Here is a 25,640-nt window from a genome sequence, read left to right as displayed (position 1 = left end):
CAAAGAAAGCAAATTGATTTTGGGCACCAAAACCTGAGCAGGTCAGTATCGGTAGACTGGTATTTACACTTTGTTTTTCAGTGTGGAAAATTCCTATAATGGGGAAAAAATAAAAAAATTGAGACCAGAAAGTCTCAAGTGGTTTAAATGAAACGGCAAAAAAAGCCTAATGCCGCGTACAGATTTTTTCGTTTTTTAAAAACGTCATTTAAAAAAAAAAGCGAGCTTCAATGGAAAAGAGTGCTGAACGTAACCACGCTTTGCTAGAGCGTTTTGAAAAAACGATGGTGTGTAGGCAACGTCGTTTTTTAAAATTGAAGTTTCAAAAACGTTGTTTTGTTTCATGATATAAAACGTCGTTTTATTTCATCACAAAAAACGACCGTCTGTACGCGGCATTAGTGGTTTGACCAATGTTGTAAATCCACAGGGAAACCATCATTATTATCTTACTAAAATATCTGAAACCTGGGTGCTGTGAATACACTTGGTACATCATTTTGTTTTTCGCTGCTGCATTGAATAAGCCTGTATGCGTATGTGAAGTGGTTAAATGCGATTCTCCACTCTGGACATACAAATGACTATCCTAAGCATGAATCATAAACAGAGTTTCTCAATCATCAGGCAGTTGTAAAAACAGCCAGCGAGTCTGGAGTGCTCTCAGAACGGCACTTGCAAAGCGTACCTGGAGAACCATCTGCCCATCACTTAATACTGCTGAGGTTTCAAGTACATCAAATGTCATAGGATGGCATCCACTGTGAGCGTGAGCAGCTACACCTATCAATAAAGTCTGAATAGGAAAATTGGATGGGAAGTCTACAGCGTTAAATCTAATTGCTCTTTAGCGGCTATTTACATGGCTGCTGCGGATGAGGCGATGCGTTAAGTGTTTTTTTTTTCTCTCTCTGATTCTTATCCTTATTGCCTTCCTTTCTGTGACTTCACATTTAAATTTTCTATTTTAACTGCCTTTTTTAGGGCCACATACACAAATCCGCTGAAACAGAGCCAATTACCAGTCTAGCACTAAAAGTATATTTGGGTCTTGTTTAAGAAATAAACTTCCCCTTTTCCGCCTTGTCCCCAACAGCTTAAAAAATAACTAAACTCTGAAAGCTGTGCCCAAAAGAAAGGCAGGTAAGGGGGCAAAATACACATCCCCAGTATTGTCAATGGTCTCCCGTCAGCAGATTTTTCTCCATTACTAACTTACCATGCCTTGTTCTACGCAGTGTCTCTATTTGGAGGCGACCATCTTGGTAGAGGCAGGATGTTTGCTTTCTCATGTTAGTGCTTCTAGCAAGGAGAAGCGACATCCCCAAATCTCACTACAAATCTACTGACACTGAGATAGAGGCAGCAGTGCCTTAGATCTCACACTGCTGATATGCAACCATCTGACAGGGGTCATAACCCTCCCTTACTCTATCCAAAATTAAAACAATTAGGTTTTACTTACAGTTCTACTTTAACCCCTAGGTGCCGTGTGCATGTAAATATGCGGCCTCTCGGCAGCCAGGCCTTGTCGCCAAGGGGCTGCATACTTGCGTGAATAAGCACTGATAAAGGCTTTGCCGAGAGTGCGCGCCCGGCGTGCGCCTGGAACAGTGACCGGCTGCTCACGAAAAGCTTCTGATGGCTTCTTACAATTGGGAGTTTTCCGATTATCTGACAGCCAATCACGATGGTCACAAGCCCCGCCTCCCAGAAGGCCAAATCTCTTAAAGGACCTGCGGGATCCGGCGCAAAGGGGTTATTCTCTCCGCTAGACAAAAACTCCACAGCCTCACTGCAAGGGAAAACTTTTTTGCCTGGAGTTCAGCTTTAATTTTTCGCTCTCCAGCTTGCTTGCCTTCTTTTTTTGCTCCCCTCCACCGCTAATTTCAGCTTCCAGGAACCAAGAAAAGTCCCGCGTAAGCTTTGAGTCACTGAAGTTGAACCCCCAGGGTGTGGTGAGGCTCTTTGCTGAAACATAGAGCAAGTCACAAGGTCCTCTAAACCTGGGAATACTGGGTATTCCTTCAACTTCTTATACTAAATGATGTGGTGGGGAAGCAAATGAAAATGTCGTAATATGCTGTTGGGAATTGAAGGCATAAAGATGAACCTGTTGCTTCTAAATGGGAAAAACACAGATTTGCTGTTTTTTTTAAGTTGAATTCTTTGTTTTTAAGAAAGCTTGTCTGCAGACAAATGCAATGGCGGAGCCATGTCTGTGGATTGAGTACTGCTGCTGACAGGTAATGTATTTTAATCAGGAGAGCAAAAAGCTTTTCGGGAACTTTATTTTTAATGATTTCATGTTCTTTGATTCTCTAGAGACATTATGGCACAAGCAGTCAATCGTAAGTGGCGCTTTGATGTAACTAGTGATTAAGCAATCTCCTGTGGGTTTTTATCCCCAGAAAAATTCATGACGTTTGGACAGTATTTGTTTTTATTAAACTGATTTATGATTGAAACTGAAAATATGTCATATGCCACAAATGCAGGTAACAAGAGATTCCAGTTAGTTACCGGCTACTGCTTTTTAGAAGATATTGCAACTTTTTGGAAATCTTAGGGCTGGTTCACACCAAATGCAGTCCAGTGCATTTTTATTCTGCATCAAAAAAGCATGCACAGTGTTTTCCATGGATTCCAATGGCTCCAGTTCATACCAGTGCAATGCATTCCAGTGTAGTCAACTAAAGTAGAACATGCTGCGTTTTTTTTTCTGTATGAAACGCATCAAAAACTTGCTGCATTGTGAGGAATAAAAAAAAAAGAGGGGAAGTTGCACCAGAATGCATCGAAACGTGTGAGCAGAAACGCATCCAGAACGCAGAAATTAATGGTGTAAACCAGGGGTGCCCAACCTTTTGAAGAGCGAGGGCCACTTAAGTGACTTGGTAAATGGTCGCGGGCCACAATGAGCCGAGCAGGCGGATGGCAGGTCTGCGTCTGCTCTGTATATGCAGAGCGGACACGGACACAGCCCAACAAGTAAATTATGCGCAAAAAAAACCCAGTGCAGCAGGTATCAGATCAGCATAATAAGCGTACAGAGCGTAGAACAATGTCAGCAAGCAATGAGTCCAGGCTTCTGACAGTATACATTAAATTATGGTAAGAGTCTGAGGTGTGATGAGTATTGATGGGGGTATGCTCTCAGGGCTGCCATCAGGGGGGAATAGAAACCATGTTCCAATTCTAGAGAGAGACAACAAGGGAAGAGGTGCCTCTGGGTGCAATAGTTTAAACACAATTTATTAAAAACATAGGTAAAAACCACTCACATTTTGGTGGTGTATAGTAGGCATGTAAACAATCCCAAATAGGGAGAAGTGGATGTCATCCGGTCCGTCGTTTCACTGGTCCTTGCTGGGGCACTGTGGAGTGGAGGGAGATCGGTGTCTTCTCACCGCTGGTTTGATGGAGCCGACTTATGCTGTTGCTGGGAAGAAGCTGGATGCATTGCTTGAAAGCAGAAAGTAAGGGTCTGGAAAAGGACCAGAGGGGAGGGCTGGAGCTCTCCTGCAGCAGAGGTGCAAGGACCACATAAAATGGCCTGAAGGGCCAGATTCGGCTTGCGGGCCTTGTGCTTGACACCCTGTGCAGGAGCAACACGACCGTGACCAGTGGATGGCAGTTAGCCTGATGATTAAATTGGTTGGACAATTATGATCATGTGGTTGATAAAGCCGTTTGTTGAGCATGGAATGATTAATGAAGAGGTCAGAAAGATGCATGTCAAGTTATTCATTGGTGTGGATTTGCTAAAGGCAAGTAGACTATGCACTTTGTAAGTGTATTTGCTCCAGAGCTAAGTAAATGAGGGAAAGCTCTGCTGACTTCCATCACCCAATCGTTTTCACACAAAAATGCTGTATTTTTATTTTCCTTGCATGTAATTGGACATTCTTTGCAAAGTGAAGCTTTTGCTTCATTTACGAAGCTCTAGCAGGGATCCTCAAACTACGGCCCTCCAGCTGTGGTAGAACTACACATCCCATGAGGCATTGTAACACACTGACATTCACAGACATGACTAGGCATGATGGGAATTGTAGTTCCTGAACAACTGGAGGGCCGTAGTTTGAAGACCCATGCTCTAGAGCAACTGCACATGCAAAGTTTCCAGTCTATTTGCCTTTTTGTAAATCAACCCCACTGTGTTGCATAAGGTGGAATGTTTTATATGTCCATCTAAAGCTGGCCATACATTGTTAGAAATTCATCTGGTTCAGCATCTAATACATTTTATACCATTTCCCCCCCCCCCTTCTTTTCAGTTAATGGGGCAGGTCTTGCCATGGCCACCTGTGACATCATTGACCTTTATGGAGGAAAGCCAGCAAATTTCCTGGACCTTGGAGGTGGAGTGAAGGAGTCTCAGGTGTACCAAGCCTTCAAGCTGCTCACTGCTGACCCCAGGGTAATGTCACGTTTGTAATTATTTTCATTATGAAAAGGACTCAGCCTTTCAATGTCTGAACCTGCAAATGATGGGAATGCAGCAATCACATAAGTAGAAGCTAGGGACATCACAGAAGGTAGTCAGCATGGCTGCATGTCTGTCCCTGTGGTGACTCTTCCCAGGGATGGATTGAAGCGGTCGTAAACACTACTTTTTTTTGGCCCTTGGATCTATGCCGTAGTGTGCTAGTATGCACCTAAACAATGCCCTCCCATGCAGAGCTGTCACCACTCCTGGTGCTTCCATCTTTGTGATGGTATCGGTAAATATACAAAGTTTCTTAGTGCAACAAATTAATAAACCAAATAAATACATAAACCGAATCAAATAAATACACAACGTGTGCCAGTGCAATATTAAATTAAGCCAAAAAAGTGTTATGTGCATCAACTCAATTACTGTGTATATAGAAAAGTCCATCATAGATCTTCAGTTTATAGAGTAGATCAATATTGTTGACCACCAGTTGAACAGTTCCAATTATCACCGCACTGTGATTACCACCACTAGAAATGGCTGATTACCACATCAAATTAACCTCCAGATTATAAGAGGTTAAAGCATCAGTTGCTCTCCCCATGAGCACCACAGCATTGATCTATCTCTCCACTGCAGAACTCCTCCAAGACCATGTTGGATCCAGCAATTTACCACTGAGAATAAACTTGTATTGCTTAAAGAAAAATAAACCACAAAACCATGGGCCTATATCTCCAAAAACAGCAAGTTTTCTTTTGCAGTGGTACAATACTCAAAAACAGAGAGTTATAACGGCATCGCCGTCCGGTCAGCAGGGTGCGTACTGACGTCAAGCACTAGCTCCGCCCAACGTGTTTCTTGGCAAACCAGGTCTTCAGGGACACTTCCATCTTCACCCAATCTTCCTTCTGGGCTAACACTCTCTGGGTGATTGAATGCCCAGGCAGCAACGTCACGATTGCAGCACAGCACTTTCAGAGCGCACTGCGCATTTCCAGTGCCGTCATTGGCTAGAGCCAACGTAAATACTTCCCAAATGGTACAATCTTAGGAGATATTCACAGTACCTACAGGTAAGACTTATTATAAGCTTACCTGTAGGTACAAGTTTTAAATTGGAGTTTAATACCGCTTTAAGGCAGCATGGGGCCCTAGGCAAATCTTAGCAGCCCTGTCTCCCCTTCCCCTCGTTGGACATAAGGATTGCAATGGGCGCAAGTGCTTTCTACCCTTTGAAGTTTTAGGCAGGTGCACTGGTTCACTTTAAATCTATTCTATCAAGGGGTAAAGTGTCATTTGCGTTTCCCCTTGTTTATGTAAATAGTATTATTTTCCTTTTTGCACTTTGTCACAATGTTAAAAATAGTCCCGATGTGAGCGGTGGCATCAGAGCTCACAACAGATCTCTCAGCACATCTACCTTCCGCTCTGAGCTAAACTAGCACCTAAAAGTCAAAATCATGGCAGTAATTGGTCCCAGTGTGTGCTATAATTGATTATGAATCTTGTAACGATAAATCATCTTGCGAAGTTAGAAGAGAAATAAAACATTAATCTAATTAGCGGGCAATCTATGCAGGAAAGGAGAATTTACAGCGTCTTCTAAGAGCTGCAGTTGCATCCTGTTATAAATTGAGTTTTTATCTCTGCAAAGCTGAAGGTTGCTCATCTGATTTCGGGTTCGACTCTGTTGCTGGAAATTTCATTATTTCTGTTGCTGTGACTGTTTTTAAGTTACAGATTTCCAAACATGGTTAAAACTTCTCTGACTTACTCATTTGGCTTAAAAAGTAAGCAGAAAAGAGGAGATATGCAACTGCTTTGGGGTCTAGTTTAAAGAAGTGCAGATACCGTTATCTGCTCTATGCTGGACGGTGCCGTGTTCCCTCCACACTGTGCCTGTTTTTTTCCCATGTTATTAAATATTGGTGGCCAAAGTATGAATTGAGGTATGTGCTATGAACTGTTTTCTACATAACTCTGCAAAGATTACTCCGTGATAAGAAGAGAGGCTGGTCACATGTCTTTTATGGGTCATGTGACTGAGTCCCCATACCAGGGTTGCCAACCATCAATAAATTCATGGACAATTTGTAAAATCCATGATTATTACATCTGTCTGACATACTGTCTGCATCAGTGGCATCACTAGGGTTGGTGTCACCTGGTGCAGTAAAACCCCACCCCTCCAGCCTGCCACTGCGCAGTGACAGCAGGACAGAGCATTAGACACTGGGCAGGTTAGCGCATCATGCTCTTTCCTGTCTAGCCTGTCACAGTGGACAGGCTCGTTTCAGCCGACAGCGCATGGTCATGGTGCACACCCCAAACCGGCCCCTGTAAATGATGCAGTCAGTGCCGGCACACCAATCCATGCACTTTCATGTCTTATGGTATCGGAGGTGATACCATCGCGGTCCGATATCAGGGGAGATTGGTTGGTCCCTGTCTCCAGGGGGAGATGGGATGGGGTATAGGATGGTGTATGGGGGAGATGTATGGGGGAGATGGGGGGTATTTCACTCACCGTGGCTGTGGTATAGGGTCAAGTTGATGTAGTGCAGTGCTGACCTCCAAGAACTTGTTTATGGTCGCTTCAGCTCCCTCCATCAGCAGCACAGAGAGGACAATCAGCATGGGAGGTTGCACATATGGGCTTTCTGAGGGAGATCTCTGTGTGAAGTGGGACTAGGATACAAGCCTGCGGTGTCCTCCAGGGCGTCGGCTCTCATAGGCTGCACCAGTGTGCTGGAAGTTTGTTTGTCCAGCAGGAGTATGCGCCAGAAGGCTCTGTGCAAAGGAGAGACTGGAGGTAACTCGGGGGGTTCCCAGGACTCTGGCTCGGGAAAACACTGGACTGAGTGGCATTTTATAGGGCAGGAGAGAGGGGTGTTGGTAGGGAATGTAAGACTCAATACCGGCTGCCTAATACTGGGCTACAGAACTCAAATGAATACAGGTGTGTTAGCACTTCCACTTTCTCACATCCCAACTTCACCCGATGCTCAGACTTACAGGTTGCGAAACCTCAGGTAACACGAATCACAAGAGTAGAAGTTGGCACTCAGAATGGCATCCAACAACGGTTATCCTTTATTGCAAAAACATGTATAACGGCTGTAAAACTTCCAACGCTTTTAGGCTGTCAGGCCTTAGCCATAACTAAGCCCTGACGGCCGGATTGCATTGGCTGTTTTACAGATGTTCTACAGTGTGGTGGGGGGAGGGGGACCTTTGAACCAAGCTTACCTTAGAGAGATCAGTAAACTCCTTGTTCAGATCCCCAGGCCCTTCCTATATGTAAGTCGTCCTGTGTCTATTAGGGGCACTGGGTGACCGAGGAGCCACACGTCTTCCAGCCAGCCTATTGGGTTAATGCTGGTCACTAACGCTACCTCACCCTCTTTACTGTGTATATTATGCATGTTCCAAACATGAAGACCAGAGGTAAAGTAAGAAAGGGGAAAGTTTTCAAAAGTGTCCTTCCCGCTGTGTGCCCAGTTTTTGTTTATAACATTTGTTGAAAAGTAAAGTTTACCCCGCCCTGTGTCTCTATGCCAACAAGGAGTGGGGATTGTCTCCAGGGATTTATACTTTTGTCTGTTCTTCAATTAAAGTCTTATGCTTTTATCCACCCTACAGGGAGTTATGGCTAGTGACTGGGTGGGCTAAGGGATCTTGAATTGTACTGGTACCAGGCAAGGCAAGCTTATACAGCGGACATACTCATCAGGCGTATGGGGGTCCGTCACATACATGTTTTTGCAATAAAAGATGACCATTGTTGGATGCCATTTCGAGGGCCAACTTCTCCTCTTGTAGATTGGACTGCATTCTGTAGTCAAGCAGAACTGGGCAGGGCTGACACCAATGCTTGGAATTTCAGTAGAACAGAGTCGGCATTGCATAAAGTTAGAAGCTCACCGTTTTTTTTTGGTTGGGGGGGGGGGGTCAATCAGGTCTTTGTGTTGGCAATGTTTTTAAAGAGACAAAACACAAGGAAACATGAGCGTGTGGCAGAGATTTTGTGCGTATAATTATGTTCTCCTGCCCGGACATACACTTTAAGCAAGCCTGTTAACTTTGCTCTGCATGGGCAAATCACCGGTTCATTTTAAATGGAGAAATCCAAATGCGAGCAGACTCTGTAAAACGCTGATTTCTCAAGCAGTTTACTTGTCAAAATAACTAATTTTTGTTTCCTGCCCTCCCATAGGTAATGTCTCTCAGTCTAATCCCAGGAATGTCAGAGTCCCCGCTATCTTCAGCTAATAGAATTACATTTCCCGAATCCATTTGCTTGCAGAGCTGTGTCAGAGCATGCCCAGCCCCGGAGTCTTGTTCAGAGCTCCTGCCTATGTATCTAAATTCCGAGCATTATCTGCAGCTAGCACAAGTCAAATCCAGCGAGAAGCAAGGGCTTTGCCTGGCCGTCTCTATCCTCCCTAAGGCATGCCATGCCGCACACTTCAAATCTTAATTATTTTATTTCCAGCTTATCTGGGAATGTTTTTTCTTTTTTGCTTCCTTTTCCCCTCCTTCCCCCTTATTAATCACTATCAGAAGCAATGCACCTTTCCTCGCATTTTCTCCTTCGTTATAACAAAGGCAAAATTGTTTCCGAGCAAACATCTGTGGCGGAGCCTGAATAATTGGAGACCTCAACATACTCCCGTAAACAGTCTGTAATTAACACATTTAAGACTTGAACTCGTTATACAGAAGGTTAAATGCGCTTATTGAATTTTCCTGCTCGCAGTCAGCGGCTGTATAGTGGTTTGTAAAGACTCAACCGCACGCTGTAATCACACGCACACCCGTTGTTTGGGTGTTTCGGCCTCGCTAAGTGGAGTCATGGCTGGCACGGTTTAAAAGGTCCATAGGATAATCATCTTGGTGCTTTCCTGAATAATTTAGTGCATGGCTATAGGAAGAGACAAGTGTTTAGAAATGTGCTGTGCGTACGGTATATCAATTCGCCAAGCGCCACTGACGCCCTTACTCTGGGGACACAAACCTCAATTTATTTTCCATGCCTGTAAGGGGTAGATGCACGTGTGGAACATGTAGAATTTTCAGCCTGAGATCCTTTATACTACCAATCCTCTTACTTAGTGTGTCACTGTAGAGGAGATCAGAACTAGGGTTACGATGCCCACAGTACAATGGCAGAGTTATCCTACTAGAGGATGTGAGGGTGTATAAGATAAATCGATCCTTTCTGTTGAATCCTCACAAAGTGTGAAATCTCTGGGTACCTTTAGGGCTCCTACAAATGCGTGATGTATGGGCAGGGGGGCTTTAAAAATGCAGGGCATAGCACTGCATAGGCATGCGCACAGGGTGTGCCAGGTGTTCCCAGGCACACCCTAATAGTGATTGGGTTACATCAAGCACACATGATTTCCTACCATTTTGCAAAAAATACAGTTTGCCTTTTTAGTGCTATGGACTTTGAGACTTCTGATCATACATAGGCACATAGATGTTTTATTCATCCCTTTATTATTCATTTATTTCTTTATTTTTTTATCAGTTTATTTTTTTATATTCAAATTTTTTATTTATTTTTTGTGGACGGTGTTCGGGTGTGCAGTACCACATTTGGCCAGAGGTACGGGGGCACTGGTGATGCTCGGAAACACTCCATTCCAGAGTGTCTGAGGGTTTCCGAGTGTCTCCAGCGCCTCCGTACCTCTGGCCACATGCGGTACTGCATACACTAGCAGTGACACTGGAACTAATTATCTGCGTTTCCATTGATTCCTATGGGGAAACTCGCTTTGATCCAAGAGTGCCTTGGATTACCAGCATTCTTCTGTAACGAATTATGCTCGTAATCCATCCAAGGTATTACTATATGTGTGAGATAATCTAAGCCACTGTGCCTGTGACTGCTAGTCTCATGGGCTCTCTATATAAAACTTCCCTGTCTACCACCATCATTTCCTATGCCCCCCCCCCCCCAACTCCCCCACCCTCTTCATGTGACAACACTGTTAGGCACTTCACTGCAGAATTCCATTTGGGTACAGTGTTGCATTTGCCATTTAAAGTGTGGCAGCACTGAAAGTTGGCATGGGCAGGAAGGGGGTGACTGTGCCCGTTTATTGATGTGATTAATCAGGTTATGGGGATTCATCAAAACCTAAATGACTGTTTTATCGTTATTGACAGATTGCATTATATATTATGTTTTGTGATTTTCCTTACAGTTCCCCTTTAAACACATCTTTTTGTACATACAGGTGGCAGCAATAATCTTGGCCCCTCTATTTTCTTGTAGTTTTCTTTCTATTAAGTGCTGCAGTCTATAATCAATATCGCAGGCTGTAATTTTCTATCGATTTCCCCACAATACACCATGTGTGTGACAACCTCTCCTGCCAGTCCTGAGGGTTTGCCGCGTTCTTGTTCTCTTTCTTCCAATTCCCAGCTATTGGTTTGCACAGGGGGATTTCTACCTGATATTGTTCTCGGAGTATTTAATCTCTCGAAATCATTTTTTTCTTTTTTTTCCTCCCCTTACTTTGCCTCCCCTTCTTCATCTGCGAGCATTTGGATACAAGTTTTAATTCTCTCGGCGTACGTGTTACAGAATACAGTATTCAGATGGTGTGTGGGCAGCCTGTAACACTTTGAGAGAATGTGTTCTAATCCCCCTTTTATTTGACATTGAACAGAATAATGCCATTTACCGCTAATCATTACCTGAGTTAAACAAGCCGGGGTCAGGAGACGCCACGGGCGAGGTTGGCCTTTTCATCACTGCCATGTCTTCTCGTGGCAATTTACGCATTAAAGGTATGGCATGGCACAACGAACGCATTATGCGCATTAAGCCGATCGTTCTGAGCGGTGTCGGATTATTTCAAAGAGCCGTGTTTTATTGAGGCAGTAATCAAGACTTGCCATGGCAGATCTATGATTTGATGCATTTATGTACACAGTCATATGTGATCGGTTATGCTTGTTCTTTAAGCGCAACAAAATTATATGCGAGCACCACAAACCGAAATTCGCACATTTTTTAAGTGATACTATCTTTTTGGTTTATTGTTTGTTTTTGTAATTACAAACATGTCATACTTACCTGTTCTGTGCAATGGTTTTGCACAGGACACCCCCAATCCTCCTTTTTTGGGGCCCCCCGCTGGTGCTCCAGGCCCTTCTTGCTTTTGAGAACCCCCCAGCAAGCCGCTTACTGGGGGGGGGGTACTCTTGCGGGCTCCCTCCCAAGTGACATCTAGTGAAACGCACAGTATGGCCTGGCCCCACCCCCACTCTTGCGTCACTGGATTTTTTTGACAGCAGCGGGAGCCCAGATCCCACCAACAAGAGTACCTGTCGCGTGCCTATTGCTGTCACCAAGGATGTTTACATTCCTTTTGACGGCAATACAATTTTTTTTTTAAAGCAACCGTGTAAAGTGACCCCCCCCCCCCCCCCGGTGCTAGCGCACTACGGTGAACACGCGCATTGATCCCGCACGCAAACAGCGATCATCCAACACATGAGGTATTGCCGCAAATGTCAGATGGGCAGTATTTCTAGCACTAGACCTCTTATGTAAATCTAAAGTGGTAACCTGTAAAGGCTTTTAAAGGGGTTGTAAAGGTTCAGGGTTTTAAAAGGGAAAAAAAAAACGTCATACTTCCCTCCGCTGTGCAGTTGATTTTGCACAGAGTGGCCCCGAATTCTCCTCTTCTGGGGTCCCACAGCAGGGCTCCTGGCTCCTCCTCTTCTGGGGTGGCCCCATCGGAGAAGCGCTCTCCTTCGGGGACACCCGTTCAGGCACGCTCCGGGGTCCTGCTTCCCCCGGCACTTGCGTCATTGATTTTTATTGACAGCAGTGGGAGCCAATGGCTGCGCTGCTATCAATCTATCGAATCAGTCAGGTAAGTGTAATGGGTGCTCGGGGGGGAATCTGAGTGACAGAAGGTTTTTACACCTTAATACATTCTACCTTGAGGGTTTACAGCCCCTTTAAAGCGTTGCCTATGGATCGTAAAATGTACGTTGTTTGTCGCTGTTGCACGGGTGTGTGCAGTTCTAAAGCATGACATGTTTGGTATCTACTTACTCTGCCTAACATCATCTTTTATGTTTTACAAAAAAAATGGATTACCGTATATACTCGAGTATAAGCATAGTTTTTCAGCACATTTTTTTGCGCTGAAAATGCCCCCCTCGGCTTATACTCGAGTCACCTTTTTGCGCCTGATCTCCCGGACTTTGGGGACCCGGTACCGGCCGGCCGTAGGTCCCCTGGACCCCAAACTTGGCACACATGTAGCCTCTTCCTCTACAAGTGTGCAAAGTTTGTTGTCTGGGGGACCTACGATCGGGGAGCACCGATTTTTTTCAAAGCAAGGCACCCCTTCCATAGACTCCCATGTTAAATGGTAATTTCTCCGGTAACTTTCGGGACCCGGTACTGGCCAGTCGTAGGTCCCTTGGACCCCAAACTTGGCACACATGTAGCCCCATTTCTCCTCTACAAGTTTGCAAATAGACTTCTATGTTAAACGTCAGTCTAGTCATGGGCACAGTGAGGCATGGGCACAGTGAGGCATACCCATGGGCAAAGTGAGGCATGCAGATGGACACCCTAGGCTTATACTCGAGTCAATACGTTTTCAGTTTTTTGTGGTAAAATTAGGTGCCTCGGCTTATATTTGGGTCGGCTTATACTAGAGTATAATATATTATTTTGTAATAAAATGAAAATTGCATTTAAATCCTAAAAATTGTGTTTAAAAAAACACTGCGTAAATACCATGTGACATAAAAAAAATGCAATACCCAGACCTCTGCTTTTAAAAAATATTTAGGGTTCTAGATTATTTTCTAGCAAAAAAATGGATTCTTACATGTTAACAAAAAACATGGGCAGAAAAAATGCTGTGTGTAGATGCATGCAGCAGATAGTTTTGTATGTATCAAAACGCAGAACTATAGTAATCGGCTGCATGTGTATGTGAAAATGTGTGCTGCGTTTAACTCTACAGAAAAAAGTTGGGCACCTCTGCACTAGGGGCTGCACAGATTTGCACAATATACAAGTACGCGTGTAAATGTGAAGCCATTTATTTTAACCACTTCAATACCGGGGCACTCTCCCCCTTCCTGCCCAAGCCAATTTTCAGCTTTCAGCACTGTCACACTTTGACAATTGCGCGGTCACGCTACACTGTTTTTTTTTACCATTTTGTTCCCACAAATCGAGCTTTCTTTTGGTGGGATTTGATCACTACTGGGGTTTTTATTTTTTGCGCAACAAATAAAAAAAGGCTGAACATTTTGAAAAAATAAATTCTTTGTTTCTGTTATAAAATTTTGTAAATAAAATTTTGTAAATAAGTATGTGTTCTCCTTCACTGATGGGCACTGGTATGGCAGCACTGATAAGGTGGCACTGGTATGGCAGCACTGATAAGGTGGCACTGCTTTGCAGCAATGATAGGCACTCATAGGCGTCAAAAATGGGCACTCATAGGCGGCACTGATGGACACTGATATGCGACACTGATGAGTACTTATGGATGGCACTTATGGGCATCACTGATAAACAGGCACTGGCAGGCAATATTATTGGGCACTGACTGGCACCATTTGTGGGCACTGGCATCAATTTTGGGCAAAGATTGGCATCCCTGGTGGCCATGGGTGGCATACCTAGTGGTCATCAGTGGTAGCAATCCCTGGTGGTCTAAAGTGGGCATGCTGAGGGGAGGGGCCCCCCCCCCTGTCAGCAGAGCATCAGATTGGCTCTCCTCGCGTCAGACGCGAGTGAGGAAAAGCCAATCAACAGCTCTTCCTGGTTACATCGTGATCAGCCATGATTGGACACAGCTGATCACATGGTAAAGAGACGTCAGAGACTCTTTACCAAAATCAGTGTTGCGAGGTGTCAGATTGATACGCCCCACCTGCGCGGCTGTTATCCTGAAAGACGTCCTGTTAGGAGAACGGAACCACCGATATCATTCTGCTATAGGCCGGCCGGGAAGTGGTTAAGGAAAGGAGAATTGTACAAGTCAAAACACTTAGCTCATCTAATTGCTAGTACTTTAGATGTATATATTTACGCAGGATCTTCTGCTAGCTCTGCCAGTGAGAATTTGTGTTCCCTGCAGAAAATACACATATGCCCATGTGAATGAGACCTTGGGCCAAATTCATAAACGATCTACGCCGGCGTATCTCCAGATACGCCGCCGTAATTTCAAATGTGCGCCGTCGCATCTTTACGCCGATTCACAAAGCGAGATACGTCCAAAAACATGGCTTCAGCCGTCCGACGTAACTAGCCTACGCCAGCGTATCGTGGGAGCATAGTTACGCTGGACGCATTCAGCGTTCCCATTATAAATATGCAAATGAGCTAGATACGCCGATTCACGAACGTACTTGCGCCTGGCGTATTAATATACGCTGTTTACGTAAGGCGTACGGCCGGTGTAACTTTACCCCTCATAAAGCAGTGGTAAGTCATGTTGGGGTATGGACGTCGGAAACGTCGAAACAGCGGCGTATTTTACGTCGTTTGCGTAAGTCGTACGTGAATGGGGATAGGCGTAGGTTACGTTCACGTCGACTAAGAATTGAGCCGGCGTAACTTAGGGAGAAAATTTGACGTGATACTGACCATGCGCACGCATGCGCCATTCGTTAGGCGCGTCATTTACGCGGTGTCACGATTCATTTCCATACAACATGCCCCATACCAGCCTACTTTGAATTAGGCGGGCTTACGCCGGCCAATTTACGCTACGCCGCCGCAACTTACGGAGCAAGTGCTTTGTGAATACTGCACTTGCCTGTCTAAGTTGCGGCGGCGTAGCGTAAATAGGATATGCTACGCCCGCACAAAGATGCGCCCAGGTACGTGAATCTGGCCCCTTATGTATAATCCAGCAGCGGAGAACTCAGGACTTAGGCTGCATTCACCCCTGAGCGTTTTGTCGCCTGAAGCGCGACGCTCCAATACGCTAGAGGGGAAAAAATACATTATTCTCTATGAAGATGGCTCACATCTGCACGCCAATACGCCGAACGCCTGAAGCTCAAACAAGTTCCGGACCCTTTTTTGTTGCGCGTATCGGGCGGTTTGGGCGTATCTGAGCGTTTCCATTTCCCATAGAAAGTAATGGAAACGCTCGATTCAAGCGACTAGCGTGACAACGAGCGTTTGCTACGGACGTTTCGTCGCTTTAATCAATAGAACTTTTCACCCAGGCAGAAGATAAAAATCTACCAACATAGCAACAAGTGATGAAAAGATGATAATTTTTCCTATTGGCTAAAATAAAAAACGTCGAAGTACAAAAACGTCGGACGACGCTGTATGCAAACGCGCAAATAAGCATGAATACGCGTGATAAAACGCCGGAAAAAACGACCAAACGACCGACGCTCAGGTGTGAATGCATCCTTACCGTACTGCTTGTGATTTAAGTGCATCAGAGCTCATAACAAGAATTTAGGCGCTCACTTGATTTCTGGCAGGATTTTTCTGTACATGCAGCATTTAGAAAGAAACCAGCACAGGGAAATGTGAATGTATTGCAGAGATATGCTCAACAGGTTTTAATTTTGCCCAGACATAAAATCAGCTGCCAGCGAGCTCCAGCTATTTGCATAACAGATCTGTTTATTAGACTGTGTATAACGAATATCAGCACAAGTACAATGATTTCTGTGAAGGTGGATTTTCACGAAGTCGCGTTCTGGAACCGCTCGGAATGCTATCGGTTACGGAGCGGCGTTTTTGTGCTCTGCATTCACACAGCAGCCTAATTTGATGTAGATTTTATGTTTGCCACCACAATTTGTATGCTTCGCCGGTCTCCTGGAGGTAGTGTTACAAACTGTTAATTATGTTTTATTGTACTAATCACGTTTTTAACAAGCAGCGGCAGTCATGTGCTTCCTAGCTTTGCATATTGAGAATTAAATTGTTGTACAAGCTCAATACAGCATGTACACATTAAATTTCTATTTAAAGCAGCAAGCGGGTGTAAACTGTGTTGTGAAAAATAGGTGCAAATGTTTACTAAGTAATACAGTAGAAGCTTAAATTGTATTTAATCCTAATTACAAAAGTGTTATATATTGCAGATAACCATTAATGAAGTCGGTAGTAGCTACTGTATGCCGCTCCAAGCTTACCTATTCCCTTGTACCTCCAGCACTCATCAGTTGCACGCCCACGAGCGCGTGCCCGCTCAGATGTTCCGCTTGTCAAGTAGAAATGAATGAGCTGCTGTTGGCGATCTAAAACCCAGCTTTAAACTAATTGTAATTGATCTTTTTTTTAAAACAACAAACACGTCATACTTGCCTGCTCTACACAATGGTTTTGCACTCTGTGGTCACCTGATGGGGGGGGGGGGGGCACTCATGTGTGCTCACTCCTGAGCCCAGCTCTGCGTGTCCATTGACACACACCGCACAGCTTAGCCCTGCCCCCTGCTCTCTCCTCACTGGCTGTGATTGGCTCCTGCTGCTATGTCTGAGCCCAAGAGGAAGGAGAGAACCTCGCTTTTTTCTACAGCCAGCATGTTATCCTGAGGCGTTTTCTGGCTGGAACCGACCCCCCCCCCCCCTCCTTAACTAGTGGGTTTTGAGAAGTGTTTTTTCTGCTGTGAAAATGCTCTATCTCTGAAAAAACATGAAAAATTTGGCTATTCTGCGATTTTGAACAGTTTTGAGCCATAAGCTTTTGTAGTAAAAAAAGTGCTAATGCAGAAACACTGCAAAACGCAAAAAAAAATTGTTTTTAACGCAGCATTCTACAATTAAAGCTACTGGCATTTTTTTTACGTCCAGTGTGTGTGGGGCCCTAATTACAGTGATGCATTTAATACTGTAGTGTCAGGAAGTTTAATAATGTCATCACATATTGGTGTTAAAGGGTTTGTTCACCATTTCAGGAAAAATGAAACCGCGAACGAATGCCGTTTGGTGTCAAAATCATACAGGACACGTCATCAGTATGGTTGCCCTCAAAGGAGCTGTTGTTTCTGAGGTGTGCTACCTACAGGGTTCAGGAGTGCGTTACATGCAGAGTTCAGACGTACTTTATGTACAGAGTGCAGGGTTTAGAGGTATGTTATATACCAGGGGTGGGCCGAGGGCCGCAATGGGTTCATATATTGGACCCGGGGGCCAGACCAAGAGTAGATGGACAGTGTGTATGTGTGAATTAATATAAATTAAATCAAAGGCAGCCATTGTGCCATGCCATCAAACGCAGCCACTGTGCCATGTCATCAAACACAGCCACTGTGCCATCAATTGTCACCACTATGCCATGCCATCAAACACAGTCACTGTGCCATGCCATCAAACACAGCCACTTTGCCATCAATTGTCACCACTGTGCCATGCCATCAATTGTCACCACTTTGCCATCAATTGCCACCACTATGCCATGCCATCAATTGCCACCACTATGCCATGCCATCAATTGCCACCACTATGCCATGCCATCAATTGTCACCACTGTGCCCATCAATTGTCGCCACTGTGCCCAGTAAAATGCTGCCACTGTGACCTGTAAAATGCGCCCCCCCGGCACTTACCTTTCTGGGGTCAGCCGTGCTTCTACCGTTCCTCGATGTCCCTCGTCCAGTCCCTCGTCCCGCCCTCGTTGACGTTTCAGCCATTCAGGTTACCAATTACCAGAATCAGATTACCTGATTGGCTGAGACGCCTGTCAGTCTTATCCAAGGAACGCACCCCTGCTGGCTCTGATAGGCACTTCCACACAGCCAACCAGCTGCCGTTATTCAGCTGGCTGGCGCTCAACATCCGGCCAGCTGAATAGTGGGCGGCAGCGGCGAAAATATATAGATTCATATAATGCATGAATCTAGATATTTTAGTGGCTGTGCGAGAGCCAGAGGGGGCGGCACTCCGGCGCCCTCTATGGACAAAACCGCTCCTGACACAGACACACGGCGGCGGTGAAAAAAAAAACTTGGTCAGTTTTCCGCCCTGCTCCGCGGGCCGGATTAATAGGCCCGCCTGGCCGTATACGGCCAGCGGGCCGTAGTTTGCCCATTCCTGTTATATACAGAGCTGTTCTAGGAGTGCCCTATGCACAGAGTGCCGAGTTCAGAGGTGTGCCGTGTACAGAGTGCAGCGTTTAGGGGTGCGCTACTTACAGATTGCAGGATTCGAGAGTGCATTACATGCAGAGTTCAAGGGGTGTGCAGGGTTTAGTAGTGTGTTACGTACAGAGTGCAGGGTTTAGGAGTGCATTACGTGCAGAGTTGGGTTGTACAGAGTGCATGGTTTAGGGGTGCGCTTCTTAGACTGCAGGATTCGAGAGTGCATTACATGCAGAGTTCAAGCGGTGTGCAGGGTTTAGTAGTGTGTTACGTACAGAGTGCAGGATTTAGGAGTGCATTACGTGCAGAGTTGGGTTGTACAGAGTGCAGGGTTTAGAGGTGTGCTACGTAGAGAATTCAGGATTTAGGAGTGCATTATGTGCAGAGTGCAGGGTTTAGGGGCAATGCCAACCCCCCTCCCCAAAGCTTTCTCACATGTCTCTCCTACCTGGCCCAGCTCTAGTACCACCTTGTGTAGGTGGCTCTGCCTCGCAGGGAGATTGTTCGCTCTCTGAATGTGTGCAAGAATCTGTTTGTTCCAGGAGCCGCTGAGAGCAAAGCTGTCCCATGTAAACACAGAAGGCTGTTTACAAGTGAGAGCAGGAGCAGAAGGTGACAAGCCGAAGGTGGAGGAATGGAGTTCCACCACGTTCTGGCTGTAAAATTGATTGCCAGGGCCACATGACGAGGCCTGGCAGCTCATCACCCAGAGGTAAGTACGGTAGGGGGGCGTGTTGGTTCACATTCGATTTTCTTTTAGTAAATAAGTTCATATGACTTCATTGCAAATAATTTTATTCAATGTGGTAAACGGGTTTCTTTTCTCTACTACGTGCAAGTTGCAGCATATATTATTTTATGGTTATAAAAAACATAAAAAAAGAGTAAAATCAATTTTTGAATAATTATTTCCCTACTCTTCTGTTTTTACCTACATTCCACAAGGTGGAATTAGCGTGTCTCGATGTTCTGTGTTTTCCAAGTGTGCTTCTGCTTTCAGCTGCCAATTTGCTGCAGTCCGGAGGATTTAGAGAAGAAGGAATGTGTCATATGAAGTCTCCAGTGCATCGTAGAATTGCTTATATGATTGTAATAGTAAATAAGGGTGACAAAATCTGTCACATTCTCGCCGTTCTAACCAAAGGCAAACTCAAATCCTCATGTAGCATCTGCCAATTTATCTCCAGGTTCAGGAAACATTCCTTTCTGACTGTATTTCTCTCAATACCTATTTAAGCTAGCTAGCATTTAAAGATTCTCATTGGCTGTCAGGTTGATTCAGTGCCTTCGGGATTTTCTGATTCACTGACCCAGAACAAGTATACAGATTAGAAGTTCTGACTCTACCCTGACGGTCCCAATTTGCATGCCTGTTCCAGGTCCGTGTCTCAATTGAAAGCAGAAACGACCAGGTGACTAGTATTATCCTTTATACATGGCAGCCCCTCTGTATTTCTTTACGGTACACGTTTACTTTAACCACTTCCTTACTGGGCACTTAAACCCCCTTCCTGCCCAGACCAATTTTCAGCTTTCATTGCTGATGCAATTTGAATGGAAATTGCGCGGTCATACAACACTGTACCCAAATGATATTTTTATTATTTTTTTCCCACATATAGAGCTTTCTTTTCTTGGTATTTGATCACCTCTGCAGTTTTAATTTTTTGCTCTATAAACAAAAAAAAGACCAAACATTTTGAAAAAATATATATTTTTTTTACTTTTTGCTATTCCAATTAAAAAAAAAAAAAAAAAAAAAAACGTTCTTTTCTCAGTTTAGGCCAATACGTATTCTTCTACATATTTTTGGTATTTTTTACTAGTTTTTACTAGTAATGGCGGCTCTTTACCGCCGACGCACCCACCGCCCCAGTGTGAAAGGGGCCTTACTGCATGCCCTTCTACTGCTTCTACTTTAGCGATGGATTGTAGTGGATTCCTGTTTCCATTGACCTAGGATCCCATTATAGGTGTAATATTGTGCATAAATATATAAAAAACGGTGCAATCAGCGCAAATATATAGATCAAAAAATGATGATATTAAAGTGTATTTATGTGATACAGACCCCCAGGGTTCAGATCACTGGTAATGCCAGCTGAACACTAAGGGAAATTCGCAAAAATCCTAAACAAGTAAAAAATAAAATAGAAAAAGTGCAGCGCAAAACTCAAATATATAAATGATACTGGTATACTCAAACACCAATACCATAAGTGTGGTTCCCGCTGAGGAAGTTGATATAACGTAACGCGTCCGGTGGTTTAGGAGCCTGAAACATCACGTCGCTCATCTGCTGTTCATTCCTAAAGATTGTTACTTCATGCCGTTTTTTGTCTGGCCAAATGTGAGTAGCCTGACTTTTGCTTCTTTTAAAGAATAAATCCACACATTGCAACAGTGAGCACTTAGTCTGTGATTATCTCTTTACATGCACCTGTCCTTTGCGGTTTGGTTGTCTTATGAGGATCTAATACATCAGCCTGGTTCCTGTTCATGACCTGCCTATTTGATTTGCTTTATTGACCATCTGTTAACTCAGTGGTCCATATATGAAGGTGAGAGTAGCCATCTACAACGGTGGAGGGATCACTTCAAAATTTTGGTGGATTGTCACGTGGTGGAGATTTATTTTCGTTTAATTCACTCATCTTCTGACACTTATGGACTTTTGGACTGTTTGTTTGAATTGTATTTAATTTTTAATATATATATTTTTTTTTTTTTTTTTTCTGCATATTCATATTCACACTTATGGTATTGGTGTTTGAGTATACCAGTATCATTTATATATTTGAGTTTTGCGCTGCACTTTTTCTATTTTATTTAATATTGTGCATGTGCTTATTACCTTCATGGTGAGCACTAGAATTTTGTTTGATTTGGTTTTACTTTCAATGACAGCGCTGCTTCTTGACATTATTATTAATGTTTTTCTATTGTTATCATACTTATTGTTATTTTTAGATATCTTTGATGATATAAATATTTTGAAGCAATCTTGCACATCCCATCATACCTCCTGTATGCAGCTTTGCGATTCATCTATTTGAATAGGTAAAGCTTTTTGCATGACACAATAGCGTTTCTTTGTAAAACCCTTGTGTGCATGTATGCGTTTAAAATAACAGCAGACTACTCATCTATTTTCTCAGTGTGCTGTGGTCATGCTTGAAAATACTATTGAGGTCCCCTGAGTAGATCCATACACTGACTGCTACGGTATGTCAGATACAAAACTTTTATTTTTATTAAATACTCTTGCTAGCTTAGTTTTACAGCACCATTATGAACTTTTTGATACACTTTTTGATTAGAGCCCCTATTAAATCCTTCATTCTACTTTTTATATATTGATATTATAGCCAGCACGTTTTCGAATTAAATGGGAGAAACTTCATAGTGCAATCAATTTTAGTAAAGGATTCTTAATAGTGGACCAATGCACTTTCAATTCTCAGCAGTATAAGCACAGCAGTACAATCACATATGCAAAATGCTGCCGCAGTTTCCAAAACAATGACGTGTTTCCCCAATAGGGAGTCTTCAGGACAGGAGGCTTTTTATTGCTCTCTGGGGTGACATTAGGAAGATTTATTCTTATGCCGCGTACACACGATCATTTTTCAGCATGAAAAAAACATTGTTTTTCAGCATGTCCAAAAAACGAAGTTTTCCCAACTTCATCATTAAAACGACGTTGCCTACACACCATCGTTTTAAAAAAATGATCTAGCAAAACGCGTTGACGTACAACACGTACGACGGCACTATAAAGGGGAAGTTCCATTCGCCTTGGGGCTGCTTTAGCTGATTCTGTGTTAGTAAAAGACGATTCGCGCTTTTCTGTCTGTTACAGCGTGATGAATGTGCTAGTTTTACCAGAACGAGCTCTCCCATCTCATAACTTGATTCTGATCATGCGCAGGTTTTTTACGTCGTTTTAGCCCACACACGATCATTTTTTACAACCCGAAAACAACCTCGTTTAAAACTACTTTTAAAAATGCAGCATGTTCGATTTTTTTTTTGTCGTTTTTCAGAACCTGAAAAATGATGTGTAGCCCACACAAGATCATTTTAAATGATGTTTTTGAAAAACAACGTTTTCTTCATGCCGAAAAATGATCGTGTGTACGCGGCATTACTTCTGATTCTTTTCTGCTACCAGAAAGGAAGTGAGTACAACTCTCCAACAGCAACACAAGAAGGAATACAAATTATGTTCTTATGCAGAGTTGGGAATGCCTAGAACCAGATTTATATTTCTGTTTGTGTCCTTGTTGCAGACATTTCCTCACTTCCTGTCTGGTGAAACCATTGTCCGCAAACAAAAAGTCAAGGTAAATCTCTTTAGTGGAGTTTTGGATACACTCATAGGGGTTCTAATCCTACCCAATTCTATCCGAAAATGGTAGGGAAGTTCTGCGTCAAGTCCTTTTTAAGGGGAATGTTCCTTCACTTCCTGTCCTTGAGACAACATGAAATAAGAGGGAGTCATTCTAAAAGGAAGGGAATTCATACTTGGGCAGTTGACACCTGAACAGCGCTGCCACTCTTTGTTTCATTGACAATTGTAAAATTATGGATTTCCCATCACGACAGTGGTCCCCAAAGTGAATCGGGGAGGGGGGGGGGAAATCACCCTGGCAGGCAGACACAGACAGCAAGAAAAATCTGATAGAGGGTCTAACCCTATTCTACTCTATCCAAAACAATAAGAACATTTGTTTTGGTTTTATATACTGCATACTTGACCTGTCCCCATTGGCAGTGCCAGGTGGGTCTTAACACTCGGCTGCCGCATATATGTATCCAGGGGGCTTTATAGAGTATCAGAAAGAGATGCTACACCCACAACTATTAATCTATGACAAACTGTGTGTTTCATGCATATATCAAACAGCCCTAGATGACAAAAAAATAGTCTACATATCGTGAAAAATTTCACAATTTATAACACGCGGGAAATTAAATTAGTGTGCATCCCATTGGACAAGAATTCCCTCCACCACCTACCAAATATGTCCCTCGAGTTATAGACAAGTCATATTAGGCATGATGTTGGCAATCCAGTCTTGAGGCAGGACACAAGCTCACACCTGGGAACAGCCGGCCAGAGATACCACCAGTAACCCACACTCCCAAGTGCACCATGTTTAAAAAAAAAAAGCGCTTCATGTAGTATAAAAAAAAAACGCTTCATGTAGTATAAAATCCAATAAAACTGTTTATTCGCATAACTATATTGAACTCCCATCAATTTGGCCAAATTTCACTTCCTGGAACACTTCGGTAGCGTGATGACGTTGTGTAGTGTGGCTCTGTCTTATGCGTTTTCGTCAAACTTGACATCTTCCAGGTCCATGGTGCTCTGCTGTTGTGTGCCAAGTGTGCGCTCACTGCTCGCTTCCACCACACACAGCTCCCGGTCACCATTTATAATAGAGAGTCGGTGGAATGGTCATAAGATCAGTAACTCACCTCCTGTTTTTAAAATCCACCTAAAGTGCTGCTGGCATGAGTTGGCAAAGGGCTAAGGTTGCTTGTAGGAAATATCATAAAATCCAACCGAAACGCGCTTTTGTCACACACATTAATGCATTTCAATTGCTTCCCTCAAACTAAAAGCCTCAACTAAGACCTTCCTAAAGGCATGATACAAAATAATTCTGAAGCACACTTGAAACCACGTCTAATTCCCTTTTCTGCTCATTTTGGAACCTCTTTTGTAAATAATGTAATACAAAAAACAATAATTTGTTTAGCAATACTTCTGTGTTGGAAGTGGTCAGCTTATATTTGCATCCCTTTCACTCCTCATAATACCAATAAAATAAATCGCATTAGCAAACCGGTGTCTCCATCTTCTCATGAAATGAGTATTTAAATTGCAGGCCGCGGCCATTTTGTTGGATAATTGTGATTCCTTTGCCTCGGAGGTACGTGGTATGCCAATGTTTTGTAAGTAATCAATTCCGTTCAAAGCGTGGTGTTAATGCTTTAAAAGCCTTAAATTGTGAAGGAGATAATGAATACGCTCTCCCATGGAATTGCGAGCATATCTCTAGTCGCAGGTTAATGCTTCTGGTAGTGGCTGTTAGTGTCATAAATTAAGCTGTATGCCTAAATCCACATGTAGATAAGAATGGCTGGATCCCCGGATAATTAGAATTTCCATATTCTCTGTGTAAATATCCACTTTACAAACACGCTTTGCTTTCCCGCGCCTCTCATTTTCTCATTTTTTTCCCATTTATTTTAGAGATGACAGGGCGCCTTTTGTAATGAATCCCTCTCATCTTTTTATAATACTCCTTCTAGGAGATGTTTTACCTCAGGCAAGAAGAAATTGTCACACAATCCATCCGCTGCAGGTTGAGCCGCACCTGTAGCCACCGCAAGCCTACGTTAATTTTATTTTTTTTTTTATCACATTTTTATGCTTTTTTCTTTGGTAGATTGTGAGTGGGCCTTCACAGTAACAGGGGTACCCACTGTAGATCATACCTGCTTTTGAATGTGTCCAATGATCCTGCTATACTGTGTCCCATGGGCACTCAGAATTCCACCCCATTTTTGGACACCCATCATCCTCTGCATTGGTTGCTAGGATGCTTGCATTGTAGTCCCTCCACCAGCATCCTAGCAACCATTGATGCTGTGCAATTGTGTCATTGGTTGATAGGACATAGGCTGCCTACACCATAACCAATGACACTGTAAGGTCCAGCTACCAACATCCTAGCAACCCACTCAATAACACTACAATGAGGATGGAAAGTCTGGTATGGCTAAATCTGGCCTTAGTGCTACACCCCACCCGAGGCCATTGACTAAAGCCTCGTACACATGATCAGTCCATCCGATGAGAACGGTCTGAAGGACCGGTGTCATCGGTTAACCGATGAAGCTGACTGATGGTCCGTCGCGCCCACACACCATCGGTTAAATAACCGATCGTGTCAGAACGCGGTGATGTAAAACACAACCACTTGATTCTGAGCATGCGTGGATTTTTAACCGATGGTCGTGCCTACTAACGATCGATTTTGACCTATCGGTTAGGAATC

At 43.7% G+C, this 25,640-nt stretch overlaps 1 protein-coding gene across 1 annotated transcript in view; it reads left to right on the top strand.

Annotated features, from left to right (window-relative positions):
- The window catches only part of SUCLG2 (succinate-CoA ligase GDP-forming subunit beta), a 297,736-nt gene that overhangs the window by 131,978 nt on the left and 140,118 nt on the right, over positions 1-25,640 (top strand). Inside the window, exon 9 of the mRNA XM_040359196.1 lies at positions 4,281-4,423. Within this exon, the coding sequence (XP_040215130.1) occupies positions 4,281-4,423 (143 nt within the window). The remainder of the gene's footprint in view (positions 1-4,280; positions 4,424-25,640) is intronic.

This window comes from Rana temporaria, chromosome 7 (assembly GCF_905171775.1).
Source record: "Rana temporaria chromosome 7, aRanTem1.1, whole genome shotgun sequence".
NCBI lineage: Eukaryota > Metazoa > Chordata > Amphibia > Anura > Ranidae > Rana > Rana temporaria.
The sequence above is the reverse complement of the archived record's forward strand: the minus strand, read 5'-3'. Positions and strand labels throughout refer to the sequence as shown.